Here is a 26297-nt window from a genome sequence, read left to right as displayed (position 1 = left end):
CCGCTAATTTTTTTGAATTTTAGTAGAGATGAGGTCTCTCTCTGTTACCTAGGCTAGTCTTGAACTCCTGGACTCAAGTGATCCTCTTGCCTCAGCCTCTCAAAGTGCTGGGGTTACAGCCATCACACCTGGCCAAAAATTCTTATTACATCTGAGAAAGAAGACTCAAGCCTCAGACAGTACCTCTCTTTTCTGAGACAGGAATCCTTATTTTGGACATGAACATAGTATTCATTCTCTTTAATGTTCAATCGTTCTTGCTACAAGATAGGCAAACTACTGACTTTACTACTCAGCCACTTATTTGGTTTTTAAAAGTGTTGGGTGGGTGCCGTGGCTCATGCCTATAATCCCAGCACTTTGAGAGGTCAAGGTGAGTGGCTCACTTGAGCCCAGGAGTTCAAGACCAGCCTATACAAATTGGCGAGACTCCATCTTTATGAAAACGCAAAAAAAAAAAAAAAAAAAAAAAAAAGCCAGGCACGGTAGTACACGCCTTTGGGCCTAGCTACTCGGTCAGCTGAAGTGTGAGGACCTCCTGAACCCAGGAGATGAAGCATACAGTGAGCTGCGATCTCACTGCTGCACTCCAGCCTAGACGACAGAATGAGACCCTGTCTCAAAAAAAAAAAAAGTGTTTTGAAGATGAACAATGTAACAATATAATTAAAAAACAGAATGAGATTATTTCTAACCACTCCTCTGTGCTGGGTGGGAAATTGGTCCTAAACAGTTCAAATGCATCAGTGATACGAATAGATAAATAAAAGTGGACCAGTCACACCATTTTAATCACTAAATGCAAAAGCTCTGAAAAACAGAAGGTAACAGGAGATGGGGTGAGGGATACATTGTTTTTGGTACCACAATCCCATGACTCAAAGTGGGCATATCATATCCTTAAAGGCAGCAGAGAAAAAAATATAAAGTAATCAAGGTCAGTACTATGAATGTCTTCAAAGGCCAGGGATGAAAAGTGCTTTGGAAGGCTCATCAGCTGAGATTATTTGATGTCAGTTAAATGCCAAATCAAAGATACAAAGCCTCAATATTCTCTAAAAGTTGATTAACTTTTTTCAAGTTCCCATTGCCAAGATGCAACGTGAGAGGCTTTGAAAAGTCACTACTTAAGTATCTGAAGAAATTCACAGTGGAAAAAGTCTAACAGGGATGTGTGTATCTACTGTTGTATGTACCTTTCTACTTATGCAGCTTGCTGGACAGCCAACTTATTTTTCTTCTGGACTTAATTCTTGAGAAAGAGCCAAGTAAAATAATTATGCCCAAATCTAGTAAGCCTGGGAATAAAGTAATCAGTATATTTGAAGAGCACACTAAATTTTATGAAGAAAAGTAACCTAATTACAGTATTTCACTTAACTATGTTTGTGAAATTTCTACTTGCCCTCCAAACTCCACAAGATGGTAGCCTAGAAACAGATAAAACAAGGTGCACATTTATATACATAAAACCCCAAAGGGTTAACAGTATCAGTGGGGAGATCTGGGAGACATGGCCAAAGAAAAAGATTCTAGGAACATAAATGCTTACAGAACACGGACTGGGTCCATGAGATATATACAAGCATATAACCAGTAAGAAAATGAAAATAATTATTTGTTAAACCTACCATTAAGGTCAGTCTAAATCTAGTGAGGTTCAAGTGGGGCCATGAGGAATCAATGTGAAGAAAAAGGAGACTATCACTGATCAAACAGGAAGCTTTTAAGCAAATAATGTGAAGTGAATCACATTCTCTCCTGTTCCCCTCCTCAACCCAGCAGCAATTTAAAGGGATTTTCAAAACACCTAATGAAACTAAACTGCCAAGACTGCTCAGACAGGAAGAATCATAATGAAAGTTGGAGGAAAGTGCTTTTTCATCCCAGTGTGGCCAATTTTTAAAGTGTATTTTGTGAAAACCAGAAATAGAAGAGGTTAGCTAACAAATACTTCACTGCACAGGTTAATGAAAACATTTCCATTTCTCCTTCCCCAACACTCCTCTAAAACAATATAGACTTTTGCGCCAGGTCCAGGATCGTTAAAGCCTACCAAGATTACCAAAATGCTTTTAGGCTATGAGGTTGCAACACAGGTATCTGGGGTTTCAGTTGCAGAACACATGTACAATCAAGGCAGCCAAGGGTCATGACAGCCTGCAGTGACTTTAATAAGCATAGCCCAAAGGAGTCTAAAACTAGACTTAGAAAACATCATTAAGGAGGCAGAAAAAGCAGTCAAATGAAATCTCTGGAGATCAGATGTAGACAAGGGTCTGAAAAAGGAAATTGGGAAGTTGAGAAGAATGTAAAATTTAATCACTTTAAAAAGTCACTTTTGAGGAGCCCCAAGGACCAGAGAATTTTTCTCTGAAATAAAAATGGGAAATAATAACATACACACCAGTGCTGAGTTCTTAGTCCTAGTTTTAAGGCATTAAGCTGCAAAAATATGACAGGTACAATACTGCACTGCCTAAGCTTCACACAGCACTACAAGCAGAATCCAGTACACGAAGACAGGAAGCAGTCTTAAATACACAGTGAAGGGGTGCTTCCTTCAGCTACCAGTAACGCAGATATAAAATCATTTCCAGAAGCTTAAAACATATATCTTACTTAAAATTCGTATTGTATTTACTTGTATAAATAACCATTTAACTGTAGAAACTTGGAATATATGTATACTTTAAACACAAATGTTTCTGCCTCCTTCTTCTACTTACTACATCTTATCTCATTTTTGTATTATAAAGTCAGTAATTCTCTGAGGGAAGGGAGTGGAAAGTATGGTAGGGTGAGAGGTGGGGGTAAACCATACAGAATCCCCTTAAGGCTTTTAAAAACTACATAGTACCCTAACCTCACCTCACCTGGAAAATCACGCCTGCAATGAGATATTACTATTGGGAATGTCTGGTGCACATGTGTCAAGGCAGACACTGGGAGAGAACCCAGTCCAGAAAACCAAAGGACCCTAGATATACAAAAGTTAGGTACTTAATAACTTATGTTCATAATTTTTAAAGTACTTTCATATCTATCTCATTTGAGATAGAAAAGATTCCCCCATTTAGTGGCAACTGTCTATCATAAAATAGCACAGAGCAAAATACAGCTGTTAATGTGTCAGGTGAACCACTAAAACAGTAAGCTAAAATTTAGTACAACAAAAATATTTTTACTTGAACAGAACTTAAAGTTCTTTGGAAACTCTAAACCACTGTACAAATTTAAGACGGTATTACTACGGCCTACTAGACTATCAATCCCTTGAAGACAATGAGCCATGTGTTATCCTGTATCCTCCACAACTCCCTGAACAACGTAGGCACTTCATGAATGAAATGGACTAGCTTATATTCATTTATTTATTAATTTACTCACTCAACATTTATTGAACACTGAATGTCTACTCTGTGTCAGGCTCTGGGCTGGGTCAGATTTTTTTAGAACTACATTGAACTTTAGCCCCCAGTAAGATGAAAAGATCACTATTTCTATTTCCTTTCTCCTATTTTTAATTATTAACTGGATTAAAATATTTCTATAGCATGTTTCAATTTTCAAATGATGTTTCATAGGTATAAATGCAGATTACATTAATATAATGCCTAAAATTAATTTTCCTTGTATCTCGCCCTGAAACAGAATTCCAAGACAGCCATGATACTCACAATAAATGATATCATTTGACAGTCACCTCAGCAACAGTTGTTGGACTGCAGCCCATGATTTAAAAGTGTCTCCACAACAGGATTTTTTAAAGCAAGACCAAACAGCAACTGACCCCTTGTTTTGGCTCCTCAACTTTTGTTTACAGTTGCACCAAATCTTACAGTATTTCCTGCCTACTTAAAAAATAAGCCACACATGTTAAACTGTGATAGTAACAACATGGTAAACAGTATCTGTAAACTACACTAGGATTTATAAGGCATCTCACAAACTGTACATATCTCCTTTAGTCCTCAAAACTCACTTGAAGATGGGAGAACTGGGGCTTAAAGCTGTGGATGCCCTGTCTGCCTAAAGCAGCAGAGCTGGTATTTCGAGTCTGATCCTGGGTCTCCTGATTCCTGCAGTCCAGTGCGCTTTTCACCACAGCTGCCTCCTTCCTATGCCAAGGCTCAGAAAGTTGTACAGACTGAGAACATGAAAATAATAAGTCCATGAAAGGTTTGGCTATGAAACAGTAGACAGTGGTTATCAAAACTGTCAACACGGCCCCAGGAAAAAAACAAGGCTCTCTGTTTAATGAATCCAAAATCAGCCAGATGTTGTTGAGAAACAAAATGGGCAATAGATGGTGTGAAAAACAACTTAGTATAGACTTAAATTTGAGGATCACCAGAAATCTGATATTCATGAATCCTCAAGCATTCTAGTTTATAATCAGTCCACTCATCCTATTTGCTTTAGAAATAACAGGAAATTTTTCTAAATCTCTTTAAAAACAGAATTGGGGGGAAAAAAATCTTGTTCTTCAGTCCAATACTCCATAATATAAACCAAGAAACAGATAAGTGAGTTGAAACGCTCATTTGATATATGATGCTCCAACCAGGAAAGACAGGTAGAAATACATTTAGGTCTTTCATTAACATTTAACTTAAAGAATGCAAAAGAGAAGTGTAAGAAGATTTAAGGCTAATGCACTGTTGGTTTTTAAAATTTTGCAGATGAACCTCTGAATAACTTGCATGGAGTATTTACAATTAACCCTTTAGGGTAAGAAATTCAAATTTCAAAAGCCATCAGATGGCTTTTTAATGATGATAAATCTTCATTAAACAATGAATTCACTTCTTCACATAGATTCACACTTGAGTAGCTATTATGGCGCAGGTTGTAAACTGGGTCTATTTGTTCAAGTACAAAGAGAAATTGAAATACAGCAGAAAACATGTAAACAATATGGAACTCTCGATCTTCTTGCTATAAATGGAGGTACATCATCTTATGTTACTGTAAATAGCAGCTATTCAAATGCCACAGTTGTGCTAAGTCTACCAACTCTGTTTAATATCCCTTTCCTATTCTTATGTTACCATTAATGATAAGTTGGTCAAACAGTTTTCAATAGCCAAGGGGGAAAAACTTTCTTTAATTCAAGAATGTGCAGCATATGTAACGTGCATTTAAGAGACCTTTCCTCCATCTATGTGTAGGAAAAATTGTTTGCTTTTACAGTTTCAGTTAAAATGGTCAAGTTTGATTGATTCAGCATAGATTCGAATCTGTTTTATTCACTGCTCTATCTTCACTAATTAGAAGAGTTCCTGGCACACAGTACATATAACCATTGAATGAATGAATTACTCCTATGCTCTATAGCTTATTTTATAAGAATATACCTAAGAACTTTTTACTATGACTTCTCAATGTTTTTAAACTTGAAGAAAATCCCCAGTGTTTACAACAGTCAGCTGCTTGTGGAAAGCAATCATTCCACATCTGTAAACAAGAGCATGTGCAAGGTGTACAGTTATGTTAAGACAACTTGGGTGTCATCAGCTACCTCACGTATTTCTTGAAATCCCACAGCTAGAAGAGCTAATTGTAAAGCACCATGAGGACTCAATTAAGCCTATATCCACATGCTGAGAATTCTCCTTTGTAAACTAATTACCTCTCCACCGAAATCTGTATCAAGGCAAATACCATTTACAATTAACATTCTGAGAAGAACCAGAAAACAGTCGTACACAAATCGACTTGGGGAAGCTATGATAGTAAGTTGCCCCATGAACCTGTCGTCTTTCTCTACCGGTGGACTGAATTCAACTTCTATTTAAAGGGACACTGCTTTTCTTGCGGATAAAAAAAAAAAGAGAGTTTGGAGAAAATCCTTTTTTAAAAACGTTCAAAGCAAGCTATCTGCTTGGAATTGTCAAAACAGTATTTGCTGAAAAACTGGTCATCAGACCCTTTCGAGTCTGGAGCAGGGCCACAGGGCATGATTTGGGGGTATCAGCTTCAGCCCTCGGTGCCAAGTTTGAAATCCCATATGGGAAGTAGAAGGCGAAAGAAGTGACAGCATGGCTCCAGGCCACTCTGCTGGCAGCTTGGGGGAACGAGGGGCCACAGTGGGCTCTGAACTTTGTCAGCCTCCCCCACCCCCCGCGCTGTGGTCCACGCGCCTCCTGGCTCAGGCCGGCAAACTCCCAAGCCACCGGGGGGCTCGGGGGCCAGAGGCTGCAAGTCAGGGCTCCCGGGAGCGGCCCTCTGGGCCCAGCGGCACGGCCGGGATGCTCGGGAGCGCCGGGCTGGTTGGGGGGCTCTCCGCCCCTCCCCCCGGCGGGCCCGGCGCTTCCAACGGCGGCGCGGCGGCTCCCTCAGCTAGCGCCCGCCGCGCCCTCCCCACCCGGCCAGGCCGGGCCAGCCCTCGCCACGCCCCGCGCCCCCGGGGGGGGGACCCCCGGTGGGCCAGCCAGCTGCTCCCGGGCCAGCGCTCCTCAGGAGAGCCCCCGGGGCGGGAGTGCGGCCTAGTCGGGGTTACATAACGGGGCCGGGCCCCTCCGAGCTGGCGGGGGACCGCAGGGCCGGCGCCCGCGGAGTAGGGGCGCAGCCGCTCACCTGCCGTAGATGCCCTCGGTGATCCGGTTCCGCTTTAGGGGGCGGCGGAGCTTACTGCAGTCCGCGTTCCGCCGCTTCATCCTCCCGCTGGGGGGCCGGGTGCCCGCGCCGCCGCCGCCGTCTCTCACCTCAGCCGCCGCCGCCGCCGCCGGCCCGCCCCGCGTCGGGCCTGGACTCTACCCCTGGGGCCGGTCACACAGACATGGAGCCAGCACCCGGGGGGAGGGGGTGGCACGGGGAGGGGGGGCTCGGAGCCTCCTTCGCCTTCGGAAACAAAGAAATGACAATTCCGGGGCCCGCCCGCCCAGCACCAGCCAGCCGCCTGCCCCGCCTCCCCAGCTCCGATGGACGGCCCGCGGGGCCAATCGAGGCCACCGGTAAACCTCTGTCGACCAATCCCAGGGCCTGCTGAAGCAAAACTGCTTCTAGAACCCGCCTCTTTGAAGGACAGAAGAATGCGCCAATCATTATGGTGTCTGGGTCCGCGGCTGAGCCTATCAGAAAGATTTAAATAGAGGCTTATAAATAGGCCCTATAAATATAACATCCTATATTACGCCTTGTTGCGAAGGTATGCTTTATTATTATTGGGTTGCGTTTCACTGTATTGTAATCCCTACTAGAGCATACCGTACGACATGGCATTGTAGGCTCTCGTCTAGCAATGTATGAAATCGGGAGGCCCGGGTTTGCGGCATGTGCGGTGTCTGCGCGGACGTGCGCTTCAGCCAGTCGCGTCATTATGTAAGGGAGCATCCCAGGAACAGCGCTGGGGACCCTTCTGGGGATGCTGGAGAGCTCGGCCAGGCCGGCCGCGTCAGCGCGCACAGGGGGTACGAATGACAAAGCAAACCCCACACGCACACAGACACACACCCTGCCAGCTTCCCGCGACGTGGTGACAGCGCGCCGGCCAATCGGAGGTGGCGACCCCGCCCCGGGTTACGTCACGGGGCGGAGCCGTGGGTGCGCGCGACGTCGCGCAGAGATGCCCGGGGCGTGTGCGGCGGTACGGCCCGGGCTCCACGTCCGCAGGCTGGGTAGCGCCGTGGGGCCCGCGGGCCCCGAGTCGGCAGGACCCGCCAGGGCACTATCGCGAAGCATCGACCTCCGGGCCGGGCCGGGAGCCTGCTTGGCGGGTCCGGGCTCCTCAAAGGCGGGGACGCGGGACTGGAGACCCTTCACGATTCATACTCATTGAGCGCCGATTTTATGCCAGGCACCGTGCTGGGTAATTTGCGTGTATTTGCTCATTTACTCCTCATAACTCCCCTGCCACGTACGTAGGGCAAAATAACACTTAGAAAAGGCAGCACGGTGTTTGTGTGTGTTTTTTTTTTTAAGAGAAAAAGAAGTTTATCATTAGAGAAAACTGAGGAAAATATAGGAAAGTGGCCAAAAAGGAGAAAACACCCATGGGTCTCATCACATTAACACAAATACTGTTGACATTTTATTGTATTTGCTTGTTTTCCAATTTTCCCCCATGGATGATAATGTTACTATTGCTATTAAATAGAATAGTGGTCATATACTGTACTTTAATATAAGCATTTTTACATGTTTTAATGCAGCTTTTATAAATATTTCTGAAAATATAGCAGAATGTCCTATCCAGTAGCTTTACCAGTGTAATCCCTCAACGACAGTGGGGCAGTTAGTCTTCCAGTGCATTTGTAAAACTTCCCAGGAAGTAGATGCCATTTTGTTTTGTCCTGGGACACATAGAACTCTCTCTGGCCTGTGATCAGCCCTCCCTTAATCAACATCTACCCCAAGGAGACACTTTAGTTTACACCAAATGCATTGTCCTCAATCATGATTCTGTTACTTTCTCCTGCTCACAAACCTTCAAAGATCTCCCAGTGCCTGGAAGAGAAAACCCATTCTGTTTAGAATGGCATCCAGAACTGGTCCCAATGGTGACCCACCCTCCTTTTCCAGGCTACACCGGGCAAACAAACCTTTTTTCTCACTATCCTTAAATCCACTGCAACCGATCTTTCCTCCCTGCCTCTGCCCCAACACAGCATCCCTGTCAGTGCCGCTTCTGATGTGTGGTTTCTTAGGCAAGGCGTATCCATCCACTTAGGCAAAAAGCTTCTTGGAGATCAAATCTATACCCTGCAGAGATACAGTTCAGAAAAATGGCCAGAGTACTTGCTTTTTCAGACTAGGGCTGAAATTCTAGCTTGGCCACTTACTAGCTTGGACAAGTTACTAAATCTTTCAGAGTCTGTTTCCACTCAGGTTTGTTTTAAGGCTTGGAGGACAATGAGCTTTCAGAGCCAGACAAGCAGTAGGTAACAGAAAGTAACTGCTGTTAGCAGTATACTTGTTTCTCATGCCTTAACTCTACTTCAGCATATTGATCAAGTGGCACTGGGTGGCCAAGAAAACAAACTCTGTGAGCTCAAAGTTTCACCAAGGCCTGCACATCATCGAGAAAGGATATGAACAGAATGCTCTGTGTGGAGCAGCAGAAAATGGCTTCAGCTGCCAAGGCAGATTGGTTCATGGAGGAAGATACAGGTGGGAACCAAATGAAAATGGAAGCTTAAAGGCATTGGGGAGGGCAGGAACAGGTACATGGTAAAGTCCTGGCTTCAGACTCCATGGGAACCCCAGACTTACATATCCCTCATCCCCATGACTGCAGTGTTCCAGATTACCTGGGCCAGAGACTAAGTGGGATGGATAGATGAGTAATCCAAAGAAAAGATGAGAAGCACTGGGGACACATGCCAGCTTTCTGAAGCTCACTGTCTAGCCTACTCTTAAATAGGTTCCTGACAGGGCATCTCATGCTGTGGCAAAAGTGTGGAGTGGCTGGGAGCAATGGAGGGTGTGGCTAAGAGTTACTGTTGAGCTCTAGGACTACGTGGAAGCAGAGAATATCTCAGGGTGATGGCCTGAGAAACAATCTGAAGGTCTGGAGGTCTAGGTTCCAATCCCAATTCACATGGCAACTCACCAGTGTCTTTGGTTGAGTCACCAGCCCACCCTGTACCAAGATCTCCTCTGGAGGTGGTGCTTCTAGTTCTGTGTTTAGAAGCAGATCATGCTAGCTCCATTTTACAGATGAGAAAACAGGCTCAGAGGAAACAAGGTCACATAATAGGTGTGGTAGAGCAATCTAGCTCAGAACACAAGCTGAGCAAAATCTGAGCTGAGCCTTGAGGCCACAGGCATGTGCTGTGGTGCCTGTATATGGCTATTGATGGGTAGAGTTGGGGTGAGGTGATGGGAATGGCCTTCTTACCAAGGACCCAAGAACAGGCCAGAGCAAGACTGCCCATCTCCATACTCTTCCTCTTTCACTCCTCCAGACCCAGCTCTTTTTTCCACGACCCACTCTAGCACAAGCCCTTTTGGCTCCAGCCAAGTGCCAGCCTTTTTCCTCTGAGACCTGAAATGGCCCTTTGGGATTCAGAAGTGGGCTGACCTGACGCAGGCCTCCTGCCACAAGGCCCCAGCTCCCCACACCTTCACCAGTCAGAAAGCAGAGATCAGCAGTGGCCATTTTACAAATGAGTAAAACAAGGAAGGGAAGTAATTTGCCCTTATTCAAAAGACCAAGGCCTACATAGGAATTTAGGCTCGTCCCTCCTTCTGGGACTTTCTGATGAAGGGATTTGCACTTGGGCTTCAGCTGAGCCCAGAACAGCTCTAGAGGCCAGATCATTAAACCCTGTTTCACATATAAGGGAAATGGTATTCCCACCTCTGTCAGCCCATTCAATCATGTCAAGCCTACTAGCTGTCTTGAGCTTTGTTCCTGCCCTATAGGAATCACAGAAAAGTCCAAACATTTGGATGGCCACCTCTTACACGTGTACCTGTATCCCCTAGAGAAACCTTTTTTTTTTTTTTTTTTTTTTGAGACAGAGTCTCACTGTGTCACCCAGGCTGGAGTGCAGTGGTGCATTCTTGGCTCACTGCAACCTCCACCTCCTGGGTTCAGGTGATTCTCCTGCCTCAACTTCCAGAGTAGCTGAGACTACAGTTGCACGCCACCGCGCCTGGATAATTTTTGTGTTTTTAGTAGAAATGGGGTTTTGCCATGTTAGCCAGGCTGGTCTCAAACTCCTGACCTTAGGTGATCCACCTGCCTCAGCCTCCCAAAGTGCTGGGGTTACAGGCATGAGCCACCACGCCAGGCCAGAACCATGTTAATGGAAGATGTTCACTGTAGTGTTTAGAACAGGGATAGTTTGGAAGAGGACTGACCAAAGACTTTATCACATATCCTTACCATAGAAGTCAGTGTAGCATGGAGGATGATTATACACAGCACTTAATATTGCAGCCACCACTCCAAGTAACAGATACATTTTGTTTTAATCCTCACAAGAATCCTGTGAGATAGAGATTACTGGCACCATATTACAGATGAGGACACTGTGGCCCAGAGGAGTTAAGGCACTTGCCTAAGGTCACATAGAGTAACAGAGTTGGGAAGTCAAATCCAGGCAGTCTGCTTTCAGAGCCCGGACTCTTTAACCACCATGTTATAGTGTCGTAGAAAGATTTTCCTGGTTCGGAAACTGCTTATGATATAGAGTTCATGAAAATAGCAAGTTACCAAACGGTATGTGCTGTGTAATCCCATTTTTGTAGGGAGAAAAACAAGGCCTAAATCGACAGAAATAGAAAAACATCTGAAAGGATATACACTCAAAACGTAGTGCTAGTTTTTGGAGAGATTGAAATGGACATTTTATGTTAGCTTTATGCATCTGTATTTTCAAAGGTTTCTATAGTAAACTTGCCAAGCTTGTGTGATAATCATAATTGCTAACATTTATGGAGTGCTTTCTACACATCTGACACTTTATGCACTGCCTTGTTGAATCTTCACAACAACCCAGTGAGATTGACACTCTGATTTTCTGCCTTTCCAGATGAGGAAACAGGCACAGAGACACTGACTGTTTTACCCGAGGTCACACAGCTCATTCCAAAGCCAGAATTTGAACCAGGTTGCCTGACTCCAAAGCTCATGTGTGTTAAATCAATGAATGACTGACTTAGCTGCACTTTAGCCAAACGTGCCCAGAGTAAGGTCACACCCTTGGCATGGACACATTTCCAGGGAGGGACTGGAGGACCTCCTACCTCATTGGTCACGGCCCATGACTGAGCTTGACTCAGGTAGGAGGGCGTGGCAGGTATTCTCAGGGAGTCTGGTTTTTACGGAAAAGTCATGATTACACAGGAAAGCTATGGGCTCTCTGACTCGATTCACCACACCTGCAGGAAGCCTGGCTGCTCAGGGCAGGACACCGTGGTCATAGCAGCAGTTGCTCAGCTTCATTTCCGTAACTCAGGCTGCCAGGCCTGCTGACAAATTTTCACATTTGTAATAACCCTGTGAGGAGACCAGAGCACATCATCTTATTTGACTCACGGAAATTGAGACTGGGCGATTTAGTAACTTGGGAGGCAGAATTGCAAAGTAATTAGCAACACAAGCCGTAGTGTCAAATGGATCTGGGTTAGGTCCCAGCTCTGCCATTTATTAGCTGTGTGGCTTTGGGTACTCATGCCACCTCTCTGAGCAGCAGTTTCCTCTTTTGTAAGTATAATGATGCCTACACTCACAGGCTTGAGAGGGAGAGCTGATGAAATAACATGCAAAATGATTGGTTCCATGCTTGGCATTCCAGAAATGGTAGCTGTTGTTATTCAGCCAACAAATATTTATTGAGCACCTACTGTGGACTTCCCTGGTGCTGAGGATACAACAGCAACCACAGCAGTCAAAAGTCCCTGTCTTCGTGTTGCTCAGATTCTCATAGGGGAAGGTAGATAATAAACAAATACAAGGCCGGGCGCAGTGGCTCGTGCCTGTAATCCAGTACTTTGCGAGGCCAACATGGGCAAATCACCTGAGGTCAGGAGTTCGAGACCAGCCTAGCCAACATGGCAAAACCCTGTCACTACTAAAAATACAAAAATTAGCCCCGCGTGATGGCTCATGCCTGTAGTCCCAGCTACTTGGGAGGATGAGGAAGGAGAATCGCTTGAACCTGAAAGGCAGAAGTTGCAATGAGCCGAGATCGTGCCACTGCATTCCAGCCTGGGTGACAGAGTAAGACTCCATCTAAAAAAAAAAAAAAAACCTAAATACACGAGTAAAAATATACACTTCGTCAGATGCTAGTAAGTGCTGTGACGGAAAGTAAAAGGGGAACACAAGGAACCCTTGTCAATGGGAGCAGAAAGGGGAGTTGATGCTGTCCTTTTAAATAGGGCAGTCAGAGGCCAGGCACAGTGGCTCACACCTATAATCCCAGCACTTTGGGAGGTCGAGGTGGGCGGATCACTTGAGGTCAGGAGTTCAAGACCAGCCTGGCCAACGTGGTGAAACCCCATCTCTACTAAAAACACAAAAACTAGCCAGGTGTGGTGTCGCGCGCCTGTAATCCCAGCTACTCAGGAGGCTGAGGCGGGAGAATTGCTTGAACCTGGGAGGTGGCGGTTGCAGTGAGCCGAGACTGTGTCATTGCAGTCCAGCCTGGGCAACAAGAGCCAAACTTCATCTCAAAAAAAAAGAAAAAAAATAGGGCAGTCAGGGAAAACTTCCCTGAGAAGGGGATGGTGGAGTACAGATCCAGGGAGGTGAGGTGGGGAGCAAGCCAGTACAGTTGTTCCTTGACTTTCGATGGGGTTATATCCTGATAAAGCCATGGTAAGTAGGAAATATTGTAAGTCAAAAATGCATTTAATACACCTAACCTACCGAACATCATAGCTTAGCCTCACCTACCTTAAACATGCTTAGAAGACTTACATTAGCCTACAGTTGGGCAAAATCGTCTAACACAAAGCCTATTTCATGATAAAGTATTGAATATCTCATGTAATGTACTGGGTACTCTACGGAAAGTGAAAGACAGGCGTGGTGGGATGGGTACTCTAAGCGTGGCTTCTACTGCATGTGTGTTGCTTTCGCGCCATCATAAAGTTGAAAAGCGTTAAGTCAAACCATCGTAAGTCGGAGGCCATCTGTATCTGGTAGGAGGAGTGTTTCAGACAGAACAGCAGGTGCACAGAGTGCTTTTTTCCCAGCATTTTATTATGAAAAATTTCAAACATCTACCAAAAAATGTTGAAAGACTTGTACGGTGAAAAGCCACACATCTCACAGCTAGAATCAACAATTAACATTTTACTGTATTTGGTTTTCGACTTATCGATCCTAGATCCCTTGTGCTTTCTGTAGCAGGTGACCTGCCTTGAAGATTTAAAGACAGAATATCAGGAACTATAGTCAGAAAACGGGGCCTTTTATGAGTCAGAGGGGAAGAGCAAAAACTCCGCTTTTGACAAATCTGTCGTAAGAGGCCAACTGCAGGGATACCTCCCTTTCTTAATGAAAGCCTTTCTGTTCTGCGAGGAGCGGGGTCCTCTTGTCAAGCAGTCAGTCCCTGCTGCTTCCTTATTGGGGCAGGATCAGGATGCATAGGGATTTGGATTGCCTTGGAACCAGCTACCACCCACACTGTTTGCCAGCTGGTAAACATGCCCGTCAGGTACGGGGGTTGGCATTGCCTGGAAATCTTTAGTGTTCATCTTGCTGACATCTGGTGCCCTCAGGCAGGTGGGTGCAGTTGGCTGCCTGGTTTACAGAGCTTGCACTGGGCCCAGGTTGGCAGGGGTCACATCTATTTATCCCACTGCATAGGGGAGTTCCTTCTCAGGAAACCCAGTTTATAAGACGTACTGACTGCCAGAAATAGAGCAGAAATCAGAACCAGGAGGCAATTGTGAGAGGAATGGAGACTTCTGACCTCTGGAGATTGGGGTACCCTCCCCCTTACTTGCTGTTGGGGTAGCAGAGGGCTTAGAACCCCACATTCCTAGACTTTCAGAATTGGAAGAAGACTTAAAAGTAATCTAGGACGGGGGTCCCCAACCTCCAGACTGTGGCCTGTTAGGAACCAGGCCGCACAGCATGAGGGGTAGGCCAGCAGGCATTACCGCCTGAGCTAAGCCTCCTGTCAGATCAGCAGCGGCATTAGATTCTCATGGGGACACAAACCCTATTGGGAACTGCGCATGAGAGGGATCTAGGTTGTGTGCTCTTTAGGAGAATCTAAGTAATGCCTGATGATCTGCAGTGGAACAGTTTCATCCCCAAACCATCCCTCCAACCTCACCCCGGTCTGTGGAAAAATTGTCTTCTCCAACCCCGGTCCCTGGTGCCAAAAAGGTCAGGGACTTCTGATCTAGGTTATAGCTTAGTGGTCAAACACCCAGGTCCTGAAGTTAGGCTACCTCGGTTCAAGTCCCAGCTCCACTACTTACTAGCCCTGCGACCTTGAGCAAGTCACGTAGTTTTTCTGTGCCTCAGTTTACTCATTTGTAATATAAGCCTATTAGTACCCATCCTAGTGTCATGAACTAAGTTCATATATGTAAAGTGCTTAGAATGGTGGCCAGCAAGTACTTAATAACAGTTAGCTCTGAAAATGTATAAAGCAAAAGTAACCAATGTTTTGGTGGTTTGCAGCCAACTTTTTTCTATGCATGTGCTAACATATTATTTTATAAGAGTGGGAATATGTTGTATATACTGTTATATAACTTGCTTTTTCACTAAACAGTATATCTTCTGTGTCAGTTTTGATAAAAGCATTTTCCTCTTGCTTTTCCTGCATATGTTCAGAACCATCATATTGGTAGCAAGTTACATGTCCTGCAGTTTTCTTAACCAGCCCCCTGCTAGTGGACATTTAGGTTAGTCTCAGTTTTTTCCTTCTGTAAATAAAGCTGCACTTCTTAGTGACAGATGCCAAATGACTAGATGACCTTGGGTATGACCTCTCTGGGTCTTGGTTTCTTCATCTAAAATCAAAATGACGGGACTCTACTGGGTGATTAAAATCTCCTCTGATCTACATAGGAATTGTTTTCAAGACATTTCTGACAAGTAACTATCAGCCTCTGCTTGCATTCCCCTAGTGACAGGGTGCTCAGTACCTCATGAGTATTTATTTCAGTGGACAACTGTAATGGTCAATAAAGTATCCACTTTCCACTTTCCGCCTTCCTGCAGCTCCTGGCCCTGGCTTTGTTCTCTGGGGCTCCACACATTCGGTTTACACTCAGTGGCCAGTGTCTGGGGCCATTGTAGAAAGTAAGGAACCTCTAATTCCTTCCTTCTTTTCTTCCTCTTTCATCCCTTTCTCCCTCCCTCCATCCCTCCCTCTATTCCTTCCTTCCTTGACACTTACCATGTACCAGACCTTCCAGACCTTCAGCCAGGCACATGGATAGGAGCCACAGGGGAAGTTGGCTGCAGGGTTAGAAATAAGTCCTCAGCCCCTTAAAGCTCATGCCAGGGGACCGGACTGTCCACCACTGTGGGATGGGGATGCTGAGGCTGGTGGCCTTCCTCAAATGCACTGTAGTGCCCCAGGCAGAGTCCTGGGCTGCCCTGTGAGGAGGTGACCAGAGGTAGGAGCAACTTTACCCTAAGGCTGGATCAGGATCCCCTCCAGGTTTTTACTAGAGCCAAACCCCGGCCTCCTTTCTCTTCTGCCACCCACCCTTAAAGTGCTTAGAAACACATAGATTTAAATATAAATTCAAATGTAAATAATTTCAACTGTGTAACTATGAGGAGTCAGTTCTACATGGGTCCTATCTGTGTCCTCCCCAGGGCTCAGCTCCATTCTTTGGTTTCATCCATTCTCATTCAATACATTGTTGTTAAGAGCTCACTGGGTGACCTCTCTGTCATGTAGTGAAGTTTTAAAAAGAATGCCTTTTCTGAGCTTCGGTTTCCTTATTCATAAAATAGGAGTATTGATCCGTTTCTTGCTTTTCTTACAAGGTTATGGTGAAGATGACTGAAGTCCAGAGTAAAGAAGGATTATGTCTGGGTGTCGAAGGAATAGAATGCCCTCTTTTAAACTGAGCACAGCAGGAACCTATAACAGGAATGCAGCAACTATGGAAAACATACATTTCCTCCCCTCCCCATCATAGTCCCTCTGCTTCCGTGTTAACTCCATAGACAGGCCAGCACAGCCAGCCTTGCAGCCTGAGATAAGGCCTTTGGCGGGTGTCTCCCCTATCGCTCCCTCAAGCCCTCAAGTAAGTGTTGGAGAGAGAGGTGATGCTTGGTGCTGGTGGAACCCCTGCACAGAGACGGACACAGGATGAGCTCTAAGTACCCGCGGTCTGTCCGGTGCTGCCTGCCCCTCTGGGCCCTAACACTGGAAGCAGCTCTCATTCTCCTTTTCTTTTTTTTTACCTACTACGACGCTTCCTTAGAGGATCAAAAGGGGCTCGTGGCGTCCTATCAAGGTGAGGGTTCATTGGAAAAGTGATCACACAGGCAAATAGCAGGGGTAGGGGCGGGGGAGGCCTGTGGTTCTCCAGGGGCACAGATGTTCCTTTCTACAAAATCTCAAGGAAAAGGATTCTCCCATCTTCTTCCATAGATTGCGCCGAAACTCAGCCAACAATGTAAGCTTTCCTTTAGAAGCAGCCTGGATATTCCTCCTTCCGTGAAACCTGCCTTGATTTTTCAGTGCAGTGAGAGGCGTCCTCTTTGGTGTTCCTCAAATTCCCTCTGCCAAATGGTCTTCATAATTCTCTGCTTCTCTACTTCCCCTTCTCTCTCCTTAATGGCAAGGAATTTTTTTTTTATTTTAAAAAATTTTTTATTTTTATAGATTTAGGGATACAAGCGCAGATCTCTTATGCAAGCAATTTCATGTTGTTGTTGGGTTTTTGGTTTTTGTTTCCTTTTTGTGGCCTCTTGCTCATTTCTTATTTCTTTTTGAGACAGGGTCTCACTCTGTCACCCAGGCTGAAGTGCAATGGCATGATCATGGTTCACTGCAGCCTTGACCTCCTGGGCTCAAGCAATCTTCCCACCTCAGCCTTCCAAGTAGCTAGGACCACAGGAGTGCACCACCATGCCTGGCTAATTTTTTTTTTTTTTTTTGGTAGAAATGGGGGTCTCCCTGTGTTGCCCAGACTGGTCTCAAACTCCTGGACACAAGTGATCCTCCAGCGTCAGTCTCCCAAAGTGTGGAATTACAGGCGTGAACCTCTGCGCCCGGCTCTCTTGCTCATTTCTATACTACTTTTCTTTTGGAAGCGTCATCCTGTTGCTACCCCCCATCCCCACCCCCACCGACCCCAGCTTTCTTCTCACTTAGGGGCTGGGAAGTCTGCACGCTCTCTGTAAATCCAGAACCAGAAGGTATGGCTGAAGGGGAGGGTAGGGTGATAGTTATTTTATATTCAGCTAAAAATATTCCCAGACTGTGATGAGACAACTGTAAATAAGACAGATGTCCACAATGGTGTGACTTCGCTTTTTTAAAAATATTGAAATGAGTTTCAGACATTTTAGTGGGCTGATACGTTGTTGATAATGGACAGGGCCTCCTTGAAGAACGTCCCTGAGACAAAGCTGAAGCTCGAGCCTGGTTGAGTGCTTGCTTGTTCCCAGGTGGTATTAACGACCAGTTAACTAAAAGCAAAGAGAAGTCATCCTGGGGCCCATGGCAGTGACAAGTAGGACTTAGGGAGGGAAGACCTTATACCATTGAAAGGGCTGGCCCAGAGAGGAGCCCTCAGTGACAGACAAACAAGAGTTGGCACAATTTTAATTCATTTCAATCCAATACAATTCAATGCATTCCATTCATTCAACCATATATGACAGCCAATGTGGGATCCAGACGTATGATGATTAGAGCTGGTATTTATGAGCACTTACTATGTAGCAGGCACTATTCTAAGGGCTTTACATTGAACCCTCACAACAACCCCATGAGGTGGGTACTATTATGATCTTCATTTTTCATATGAGGAAACTAGGCATATGGATGTTGAGTAATTTGCCCAAGGTCGCTCAGCTAGCAATAGCACAGCATATTTAAATTTAGCCATCCTGGATTTAGTTTCCTTACACTTAACCATTATGCATCATGGCCCCATTTTACTGTGGGGTTGAGTCATTTGTCATATAACCCAGTAGGTATAGCAGCCACTATTCCAACCCTGTAGATTGACTCTAGGGTCCATGTTCTTTACCCTTGCACCGTGCTACTAACATAGGTACAAAATGTCCTCAGAAACTCACTTTATACAGAAGCTCACAGGAGGGTCCACAACCCAGGCAGGGGAGACGATGGTGTCAGGGAAGGCTTCTGGAGGGAGGTGACTGCCCAACCAGGTCTTGAAGGCTCAGTAGGAGTTACCTATGGGACAAAGGAGGGTCATCCAAGTGAGGGCACAGTGGGTGCCATTGCATGTGCACACACTGGAGCAGACTGAGCCTGGGCTTAACATTGCATTGCCCTGGAGCCTAAAAAGGAAGGCAAGGGGCCAGGCGAGGTGGCTTACATCTGCAATCCCGGCAATTTGGGAGGCGGAGGAGGCTGGAGGATCACCTGAGGTTAGGAGTTCCAGGCCAGCCTGGCCAACATGGCGAAACTCCATCTCTACTGAAATTATAAAAACTAGTCGGGTGTGGTGGCACACATCTGTAATCCCAGCTACTTGGGAGGCCATTTCACTTCAGCCTGGGCTACAGAGCGAGACTTCGTCTCAAAAAGCAAAACAACAAAAACAAAAAACAAAGAAGAAAGCAGGGACTAGGCATGGTGGCTCATGCCTGTAATCCCAAACGCTTTGGGAGGCCGAGTCGGGCAGATCACCTGAGGTCAGGAGTTCGAGACCAGCCTGGACAGCATGGTGAAACCCCATCTCTACCAAAAATACAAAAATTAGCCAGATGTGGTGGCATGTGCCTATAGTTCCAGCTGCTTGGGAAGCTGAGGCAGGAGAGTTGCTTGAACCCAGGAGGCAGAGGTTGCTGAGCTGAGATCATGCCACTGCACTCTAGCCTGGGTGACAGAGTGGGACTCTATCTGAAAAAAAAAATAGTATAAATAAAAATAAAGAGGGAAGCAGTGGGTGGTAGACTCACGGGGCTGCATAAGGAGTTTGGCTTCAGTCTGAGGTCCAAACAGTGAACAGGAGTGTGACAAATTTAGATTTTGGTCATGGAGGAAGCCATGCCAGGGCTGGTGTTGGAGACGGGGACATGGCTTGAGACACGAGACCAGCATGGAGGCTGTAGTGTAGTATTGACCCGAGGGCTTCAACCTTCTGATGGTGTACACACCATTTTTTGAGCATGTACCATGGTTATATGTTACACTTTAAGTATTACTTTAAGTATTGCTGCATTAATATGTTTTGTATGTTATAATAAATACATACAAATTAGGAAAATTCAAAGAGATCAAAATGAAATATATAATATTCTCAAATTACTAATCATAATGGTGTCAATCTCCAGGCAGGGTCCATTGCTACAGTTGACGATAGTGGATGAAAATTCACTCCTCAGAGTCTTCTTGATAATTTGAAATTGTCTTGATTGACTTGTCAGATCTGATTAGGTCGACATTTTTTTAATCTCGAATGTGACTGACAGCTTGTGTGAGGAGAAGTTTCACTCTGCCTTTTCCTTTTTGTTCACTTGGCTGCCATTGTTTCTGTGCTTCCAATCTGTGTTTTTCTGCACGAGTTGTTTAAGCAATTACTTCATTTTGTGAAAGTTAGTTGAGTTAAACTTAGGTAACTTAACCTGTCAATCCACTTAATTGAATTCAGTCCTGGTAAACTACAATAGATTATTCAAACCTGCCAATTCTAAAAGGACATTTTGAGGCAATCAGGAAATATGAATACAGCATGAATATCTTATGATACACAAGAATTATTGTTAATTTTGTTAGGTGTGATAAAAGCATGGTGGATTTTTGTTGTTGTTGTTTTCTAAGGCTCCATCTGTTAGAGAGGCACATTGAAATGGCATGATATCTGGCGTTTGCTTTATGCCAGAAAAAAAAGAAAAAGTAGAGAAGGTTTATAAAAACAAGATTGGTCTCATGTGACAGTCATCAAAGTTTGGAGATGGGCATGTAGGGTCATTGTGCTGTACTCTTTGTTTTTGTATATGCTTTAAAAGTTCTGTAATAGTTAATTAAAAAAAAAAAAAGAAAGAAAAAAGAAAACACCCTGGCTGAGCACTTCGGGAGGCCAAGTTGGGAGGATGGCTTAAACCAAGGAGTTCAAGACCAGCCTAGGAAACACAGGGAGACCCCCATCTCTAAAAACAAAAAAAAAAGACTTAAAATTTAGCCTGGTATGGTGGCATATGTCTGTAGTCCCAGCTACTAGGTAGGCTGAGGTGAGAGGATTGCTTGAGCCTGGGAGCTTGAGGCTGCAGTGGGACAGGATTGTACCACTGCACTCCTGCATGGGCGATAGAGCAAGACCCTGTCTCAAAAAAAATAAAAATATTTGAGATGGCCGGGTGTGGTGGCTCACACCTGTAATCCCAGCACTTTGGGAGGCTGAGGCGGGCAGATCACGAGGTCAGAAGATCGAGACCATCCTGGCTAACACGATGAAACCCCATCTCTACTGAAAATACAAAAAATTAGCCGGGCGTCGTGGCAGGCGTCTGTAGTCCCAGCTACTCAGGAGACTGAGGCCGGAGGATGGCGTGAACCTGGGAGGGGGAGCTTGCAGTGAGCTGAGATTGCGCCACTGCACTCCAGCCTGGGCAACAGAGTGAGACTCCGTCTCAAAAAAAATAAATAAATAAAAGTAAAAATAAATAAATAAAACATAAAACCCTGCCATTAGTTGCAACATGATGAATATAGAGAACTGCATATCAAATCCATCCCATTGGACCAATATTCCCTTAGGGTACCTTCCAAAGCTAGGAGACTCAAGGCTGTGTGACATCCTGAGCAAGTGAGGGGCGGCTTCTGGGTGAATCTGAATATTAAATATTTGCAGAGCTGAAAACTTCACAAAGTACCTTTAGAGGTAGAATAGCCTAGATCCATGTTTCTCAAAGTGTGGTCCCCAGACCTGCTGCCTCAGCATCCCCCAGAAATTTAGTAGAAATGCATATTCTCAGGCCCTAGCCAGACCTACTGATCAGAAGCTCTGGGTCTGGGGCCCAGCAATTTGTGTTTTCACAAGCCCTCTGGGTGATTCTTCTGTGCATGAAAGTTCAGGGATTCCTGGAGCTAGACTGATTCATATCTTGCCTCTGTATCCTAGAGACCTTGGGCAGATCAGTCAACCTCTTTCTGTCTCTGTTTCAGCTTCTGAGGATGATAGTACTTGTTTCATTAAGTTGTTGAAAGGATTAAATGAATTAACACACATAAAAAGTATTAGCTTTTATTATCAAAAGCTTTAATTTCTTAATTTTTTAAATAAAAATAAAACTAGAACTGCTTGTTTTCTTCCAGCTACCCTAGTGATTGTATTGAGCATTTTCTACAGTATGTGTTCTTTGCTGTAATGACTGCTGGTCTGGATGACATGTGATGAGACCAGATGGGCAGGGGCAGTGGAGGAGATTCAAGAGAAATTTAGGAGATAAAATCAGCTGTACTTGATGGAAAGAGTGGGGAGTTAAAGCTGGCTACAGATGTATGATTTGGCATAGAGAGGTGTCAGTTCCTGAGATGAGAGACAGAAGGGGAGGGACAGGTTGTGAGGATAAATCAACCATGATATGTTCATTCTGGGCTTGGAGTTAAGGGACCTATGAGATGCTTAGGGGAAGCAGAGAGTATCAATTACCTATTGCTGCATAACAGCCACTCCAAACTTAGTGGCTTAAAATAGCAACCTTTTAATTTATTCATGATCATGATTCTGTGGTGCAACAACTGGGCTGGGTTCAGCTGAGCAGTTCTTCTGTTGGTTTCACCCAGGGTCATTCATGCATCTGCAATTTGGGGTGGGATGGCCTCAGATGACCTCATTCACATGTTTGGCAGTTGGTGATTCATTGGGGGCCATTACTGTTAACAATCTCCTGCCATGCAGAGCTTCCCTAAGGCTACCAAACTGGGAGACTATGCTGGGTCCTGTGCTGTGGATACCACCCAGTCCCCCATCCCCACCCCATACTCCTCAGAGGCAGAGAGAGGGGCTACTAGAAGACAGAGGGGTTTTCCCAGTGACATGTAAACATTCCAAACCCTGGCACCTTCCACATTGCGGCTTCCATCTGCCCCTTTGGGAAATCTTTGTTTTTCTTCCCAGGCTGCAGCAGGGTGAGAGTTGTGGGTAGAGTAGAAGCTGTGGGGGAGGAGGTGGTGGCAGCCTGAGGCTGCAGAGGTCTTCCCAGGCAGCAGTGGGAGCACAGTGTGGAGGTCAACCCTAGAGCCTGGGTGAATGAAGCTGGGTCTGCCTTCAGAGCTGTTGGTGCTGAAGTTTCTGCAGGCCAGAGGGAGGGGCAAGAGTGGGAGGGGATGCAGATCCAGAATCACAGAGGCAGCTGACCAGAGGAGGCAGCTGCCTATGGGGATGTTCCAGAAGGCCAAAGTGCTGTTATCCAAACAAACTCTTCGCGAGTGGTCTCTTTGCAACAGGCCTGGGGGAGAGCAGTCTTGCCTAAAGTCACACGGCTAATCAGCGGCTGGCAAGGGGTAATAGTTACTAACACTCACTACATACCCAATGCTGGTTGAAGTGACTTGCATGAGCCAGCAAACTCAATGCTCATGGCAATCCTCTGAACAGGTGGCATTGTTTCATCCCAATTTTACGGCTCAGGAAGCTGGGACACAGGAAGAGCCAGGTTCTGAACACTGACAACCGGATTCAGAGACCCACACTCTTCACCATCACAGTCACGTTATATATGCTATATAGAAAGGCAGCATGGCATAATGGTTAAACCCAGGTAGGCAGGGTTCGAATCCTCCTGCTACCATTACTAGCTCTATGACTGGGACTAGTTATAGCACCTCTCTGTGCCTCCCTTTCCCCGTCTGTAAAATGGGGATAATAAATCGTACCTCTTGCATGAGGCTGTTGTGGGCTAAGTGTGTAAGGCATGTAGAACAGTGCCTGGAATGTTGGGTGCTGTCTATATGCCTACTATTACAATGATGGCGAGTATTGCCTTATCTCTTGCTGCTGAACTACCAGGTTAGACTTCTTTCTGCAAGTCATGAGGCTTTCATAAACTTTTCCTGAAGGCTTTCTGTAGAATGTACAATTCCCCTCTGGGCCCAGGCATGGGTGCCCGGATAGTACATCCACTTCTTATCACCCCTGAACACCTTAGAGCCCATTAGCTTATCAAACCAGCAGCTGATGTGAGTGCAGAGCAGACTGTGAGAGGTGGAGGCTGACACCAGTGAGGATGCTCCGAGCTGGGGCCCAGCCCTGAAGCGGGAGCCCAGATAATGAGGGGTGGAAATGGGCCTGGAGCCCAGGAGAGGTGGGAGGATGAGGGGGCAGGGGGAGGAGAAGCCTGAAAACAAATGTTATTTCCTGACCAGTTTGGGGTGCATGAGCTCTGTCAACAGCTCATGGAAACTGCTGCCCTAATTTCATCTTGTTGGCTGAGGCACAATTCCTCTCTCAGGGACGGTGTGGAGCCTTGGGGAGGAAGGTCCTGAGCGCCTATACCTGGAATCAGGGAATTGGGATTGGGGCAGCAGCTCTGCCCGATAAAGCCCCTACCCAGGATTCTCTGACTTCCTCATCTCTCTTTTTTTTTTTTTTTGAGACGGAGTCTTGCTCTGTCACCCAGGCTGGAGTACAGTGGTGTGATCTCGGCTCACTGCAACCTCAGCCTTCCTGGTTCAAGCAATTCTCCTGCCTCAGCCTCCTGAGGAGCTGGGATTACAGGCATGTGCCACCATGACCAGCTAACTTTTGTATTTTTAGTAGAGATGGAGTTTCACCATGTTGGTCAGGCTGGTCTCAAACTCCTGACTTCAGGTGATCCACCCACCTCAGCCTCCCAAAGTGCTGGGATTACAGGCATAAGCCACTGCACCCGGCCTTTTTTTTTTTTTTTTTTCTCCCTTTGTCGCCCAGGGTGCTGGGGTATAGTGGTGTGATCGTGGCTCACTGCAGCCTTAACCTCCTAGGCACAAGTGATCCTCCCACCTCAGCCTCCTAACTGGGACTACAGGCACTCGCCACCACGCCCAAGTAATTTTGTATTTTTTGTAGAGACAAGGTCTTGCTATGTTGCCCAGGCTGGTCTTCAACTCCTCAGCTCAAGCAATCCTCCCTCCTTAGCTCAAGCAATCCTCCCTCCTTAGCCTCCCAAAGTGCTGGGATTGTGCTGGGATTACAGATGTGAGCTACCACACCTTGTCTGACTTCCTCATCTTTAGGGCCCCAACTCTGCCCTTATCTGGGCAACTCTCCTCTCCCCATCTTCCACTAACTTCTTTGGAATGTTCCAGAGCTGTAAAAGCCTTAGTATCAAGCCCAACTCCTATGTGTTACAGACAGGGAAACTGAGGCCTAAAGAGGATAATGGACTTGCCTAAGATCGCTTAGTGAGGTGAGGGGAAAAAAGAGCTAGAGACAGCCTAGCCTGTGTACAGACATAGTTCCAGGCATTCAGAGCTGGGCTCTGCCGCCGGCATGCTTTGGGGCCTGGGAGTTGGTTCACTGTTGAACTACCAGGTTAGACCAGGTTAGATTTTCTTTCTCCAAGTTGTGGGGCTTTCATAAACTTTTCCTGAAGGCCTTCCTTAGAATGTACCATTCTCCTCTGGGCCCAGTCATGGGTGCCCCTCACAGGCTGTCTCTGGTCCCCTTCTGTAAAATGAAAGGAAAATGGAAGAATTGCCCCACTCATGGAATCTTCAGTAAGTCTGGACCCTATGCATTATAGCATTGCTGCAAAATGGCAGATGCACTTTAACAATCGTGTTTAATAAAAGGTTGAATTTGCATACCTTAAGTGGGGCGTGCAGTCTCCAACTGAACACGAGCCTCACTGCTCCCACATGTGCATTGCACCTTCATACACAGATTTCCTGCTTGGCTCCTGAGGGAATTTGAGTAATCCCAAGAGGAACCCCTGTATAAAATGTCCCCTGGCCACACACTTCTGTTCCTAAGGACGCAAGCAGGAGACAGAAACATTCCCTGCACCTCCCTCCCTGCTGTCAGAAGAGGTGCAAAGAGTTGAATCCTCCCTAATGCCCACTTCTCACCCACGCCCCAAATCCCCAGGTCCCATGGAGGTCCTTGGGGGCCTCCTCTATCCTGGTGGTGTCAAGTTGATTTGGAAATGTCAGTGTCCACCTTGTCCTCTCTGGCAGACCCTACGTGTGTGTATTTTTCAATGGAAGTGAATTTAAATGTACTTTATAAATCAAAGACTTTTTCTGAGACTTTGGAGAGTTCCAGTAATGAGAGCTTCTCATTCTTATCAAAGCCAGGGCTGGAGACCAGTGGCAGGTGAGTTCCTACTGCTGTGATTGTCCTGATGGTGTTGGTTAATAGCCACTATTTACTGAGCGTTCTCCATGTGCCACATACTGTACTAAGCACTTGAACAAAACGTTATTTTCTTCGGATTTCCCAGCACCCTTTGAGGTGGGTCTAATTACCCTTATTTAGCTCATAAGGAAAGTAAGCAACTTACAAGACCACAGGGCTATGAAGTTGAAACATGTAAATTCATATATTTTTTAAATTTATTTATTCTGAGACGGAGTCTCATCGCACTGTCATCCAGGCTGGAGTGCAATGGCGTGATCTTGGCTCATCACAACCTCCGCCTCCTGGGTTCAAGCGATTCTCCTGCCTCAGCCTCCTGAGTAGCTGGGATTACAGGTGCCTACTGCCACACCCAGCTAATTTTTTTGTAA

The 26297-nt window shown here is 45.8% G+C and overlaps 2 protein-coding genes across 10 annotated transcripts in view; one reads left to right on the top strand and one right to left on the bottom strand.

Moving 5' to 3' along the window:
- The window catches only part of MACO1 (macoilin 1), a 70243-nt gene extending 63342 nt beyond the window's left edge, over positions 1–6901 (bottom strand). For all 3 annotated transcript variants that reach the window (XM_003891353.4, XM_021937639.2, XM_009202033.2), the window contains exon 1: positions 6583–6901. In XM_003891353.4, the coding sequence (XP_003891402.1) occupies positions 6583–6662 (80 nt within the window). In that variant the 5' untranslated portion in view covers positions 6663–6901. The remainder of the gene's footprint in view (positions 1–6582) is intronic.
- A 673-nt stretch (positions 6902–7574) lies between these two features.
- LOC101000761 (RH-like protein) overlaps positions 7575–26297 on the top strand; it is a 66949-nt gene continuing 48226 nt past the window's right edge. For 2 of the 7 annotated variants that reach the window (XM_009202003.4, XM_009201994.4), the window contains exon 1: positions 13399–16902. In XM_009202003.4, coding sequence (XP_009200267.2) covers positions 16755–16902 — 148 coding nt within the window. In that variant the 5' untranslated portion in view covers positions 13399–16754. Of the gene's footprint in view, positions 7814–13391; positions 16903–26297 lie in introns of those variants that run through there. The other 5 variants (XM_009201986.4, XM_009202012.4, XM_009201989.4 and 2 more) reach the window with 5 other exon arrangements.

The sequence above is a fragment of the Papio anubis genome, chromosome 1, assembly GCF_008728515.1.
Source record: "Papio anubis isolate 15944 chromosome 1, Panubis1.0, whole genome shotgun sequence".
NCBI lineage: Eukaryota > Metazoa > Chordata > Mammalia > Primates > Cercopithecidae > Papio > Papio anubis.
This window is presented reverse-complemented; position numbering and strand designations above follow the sequence as displayed.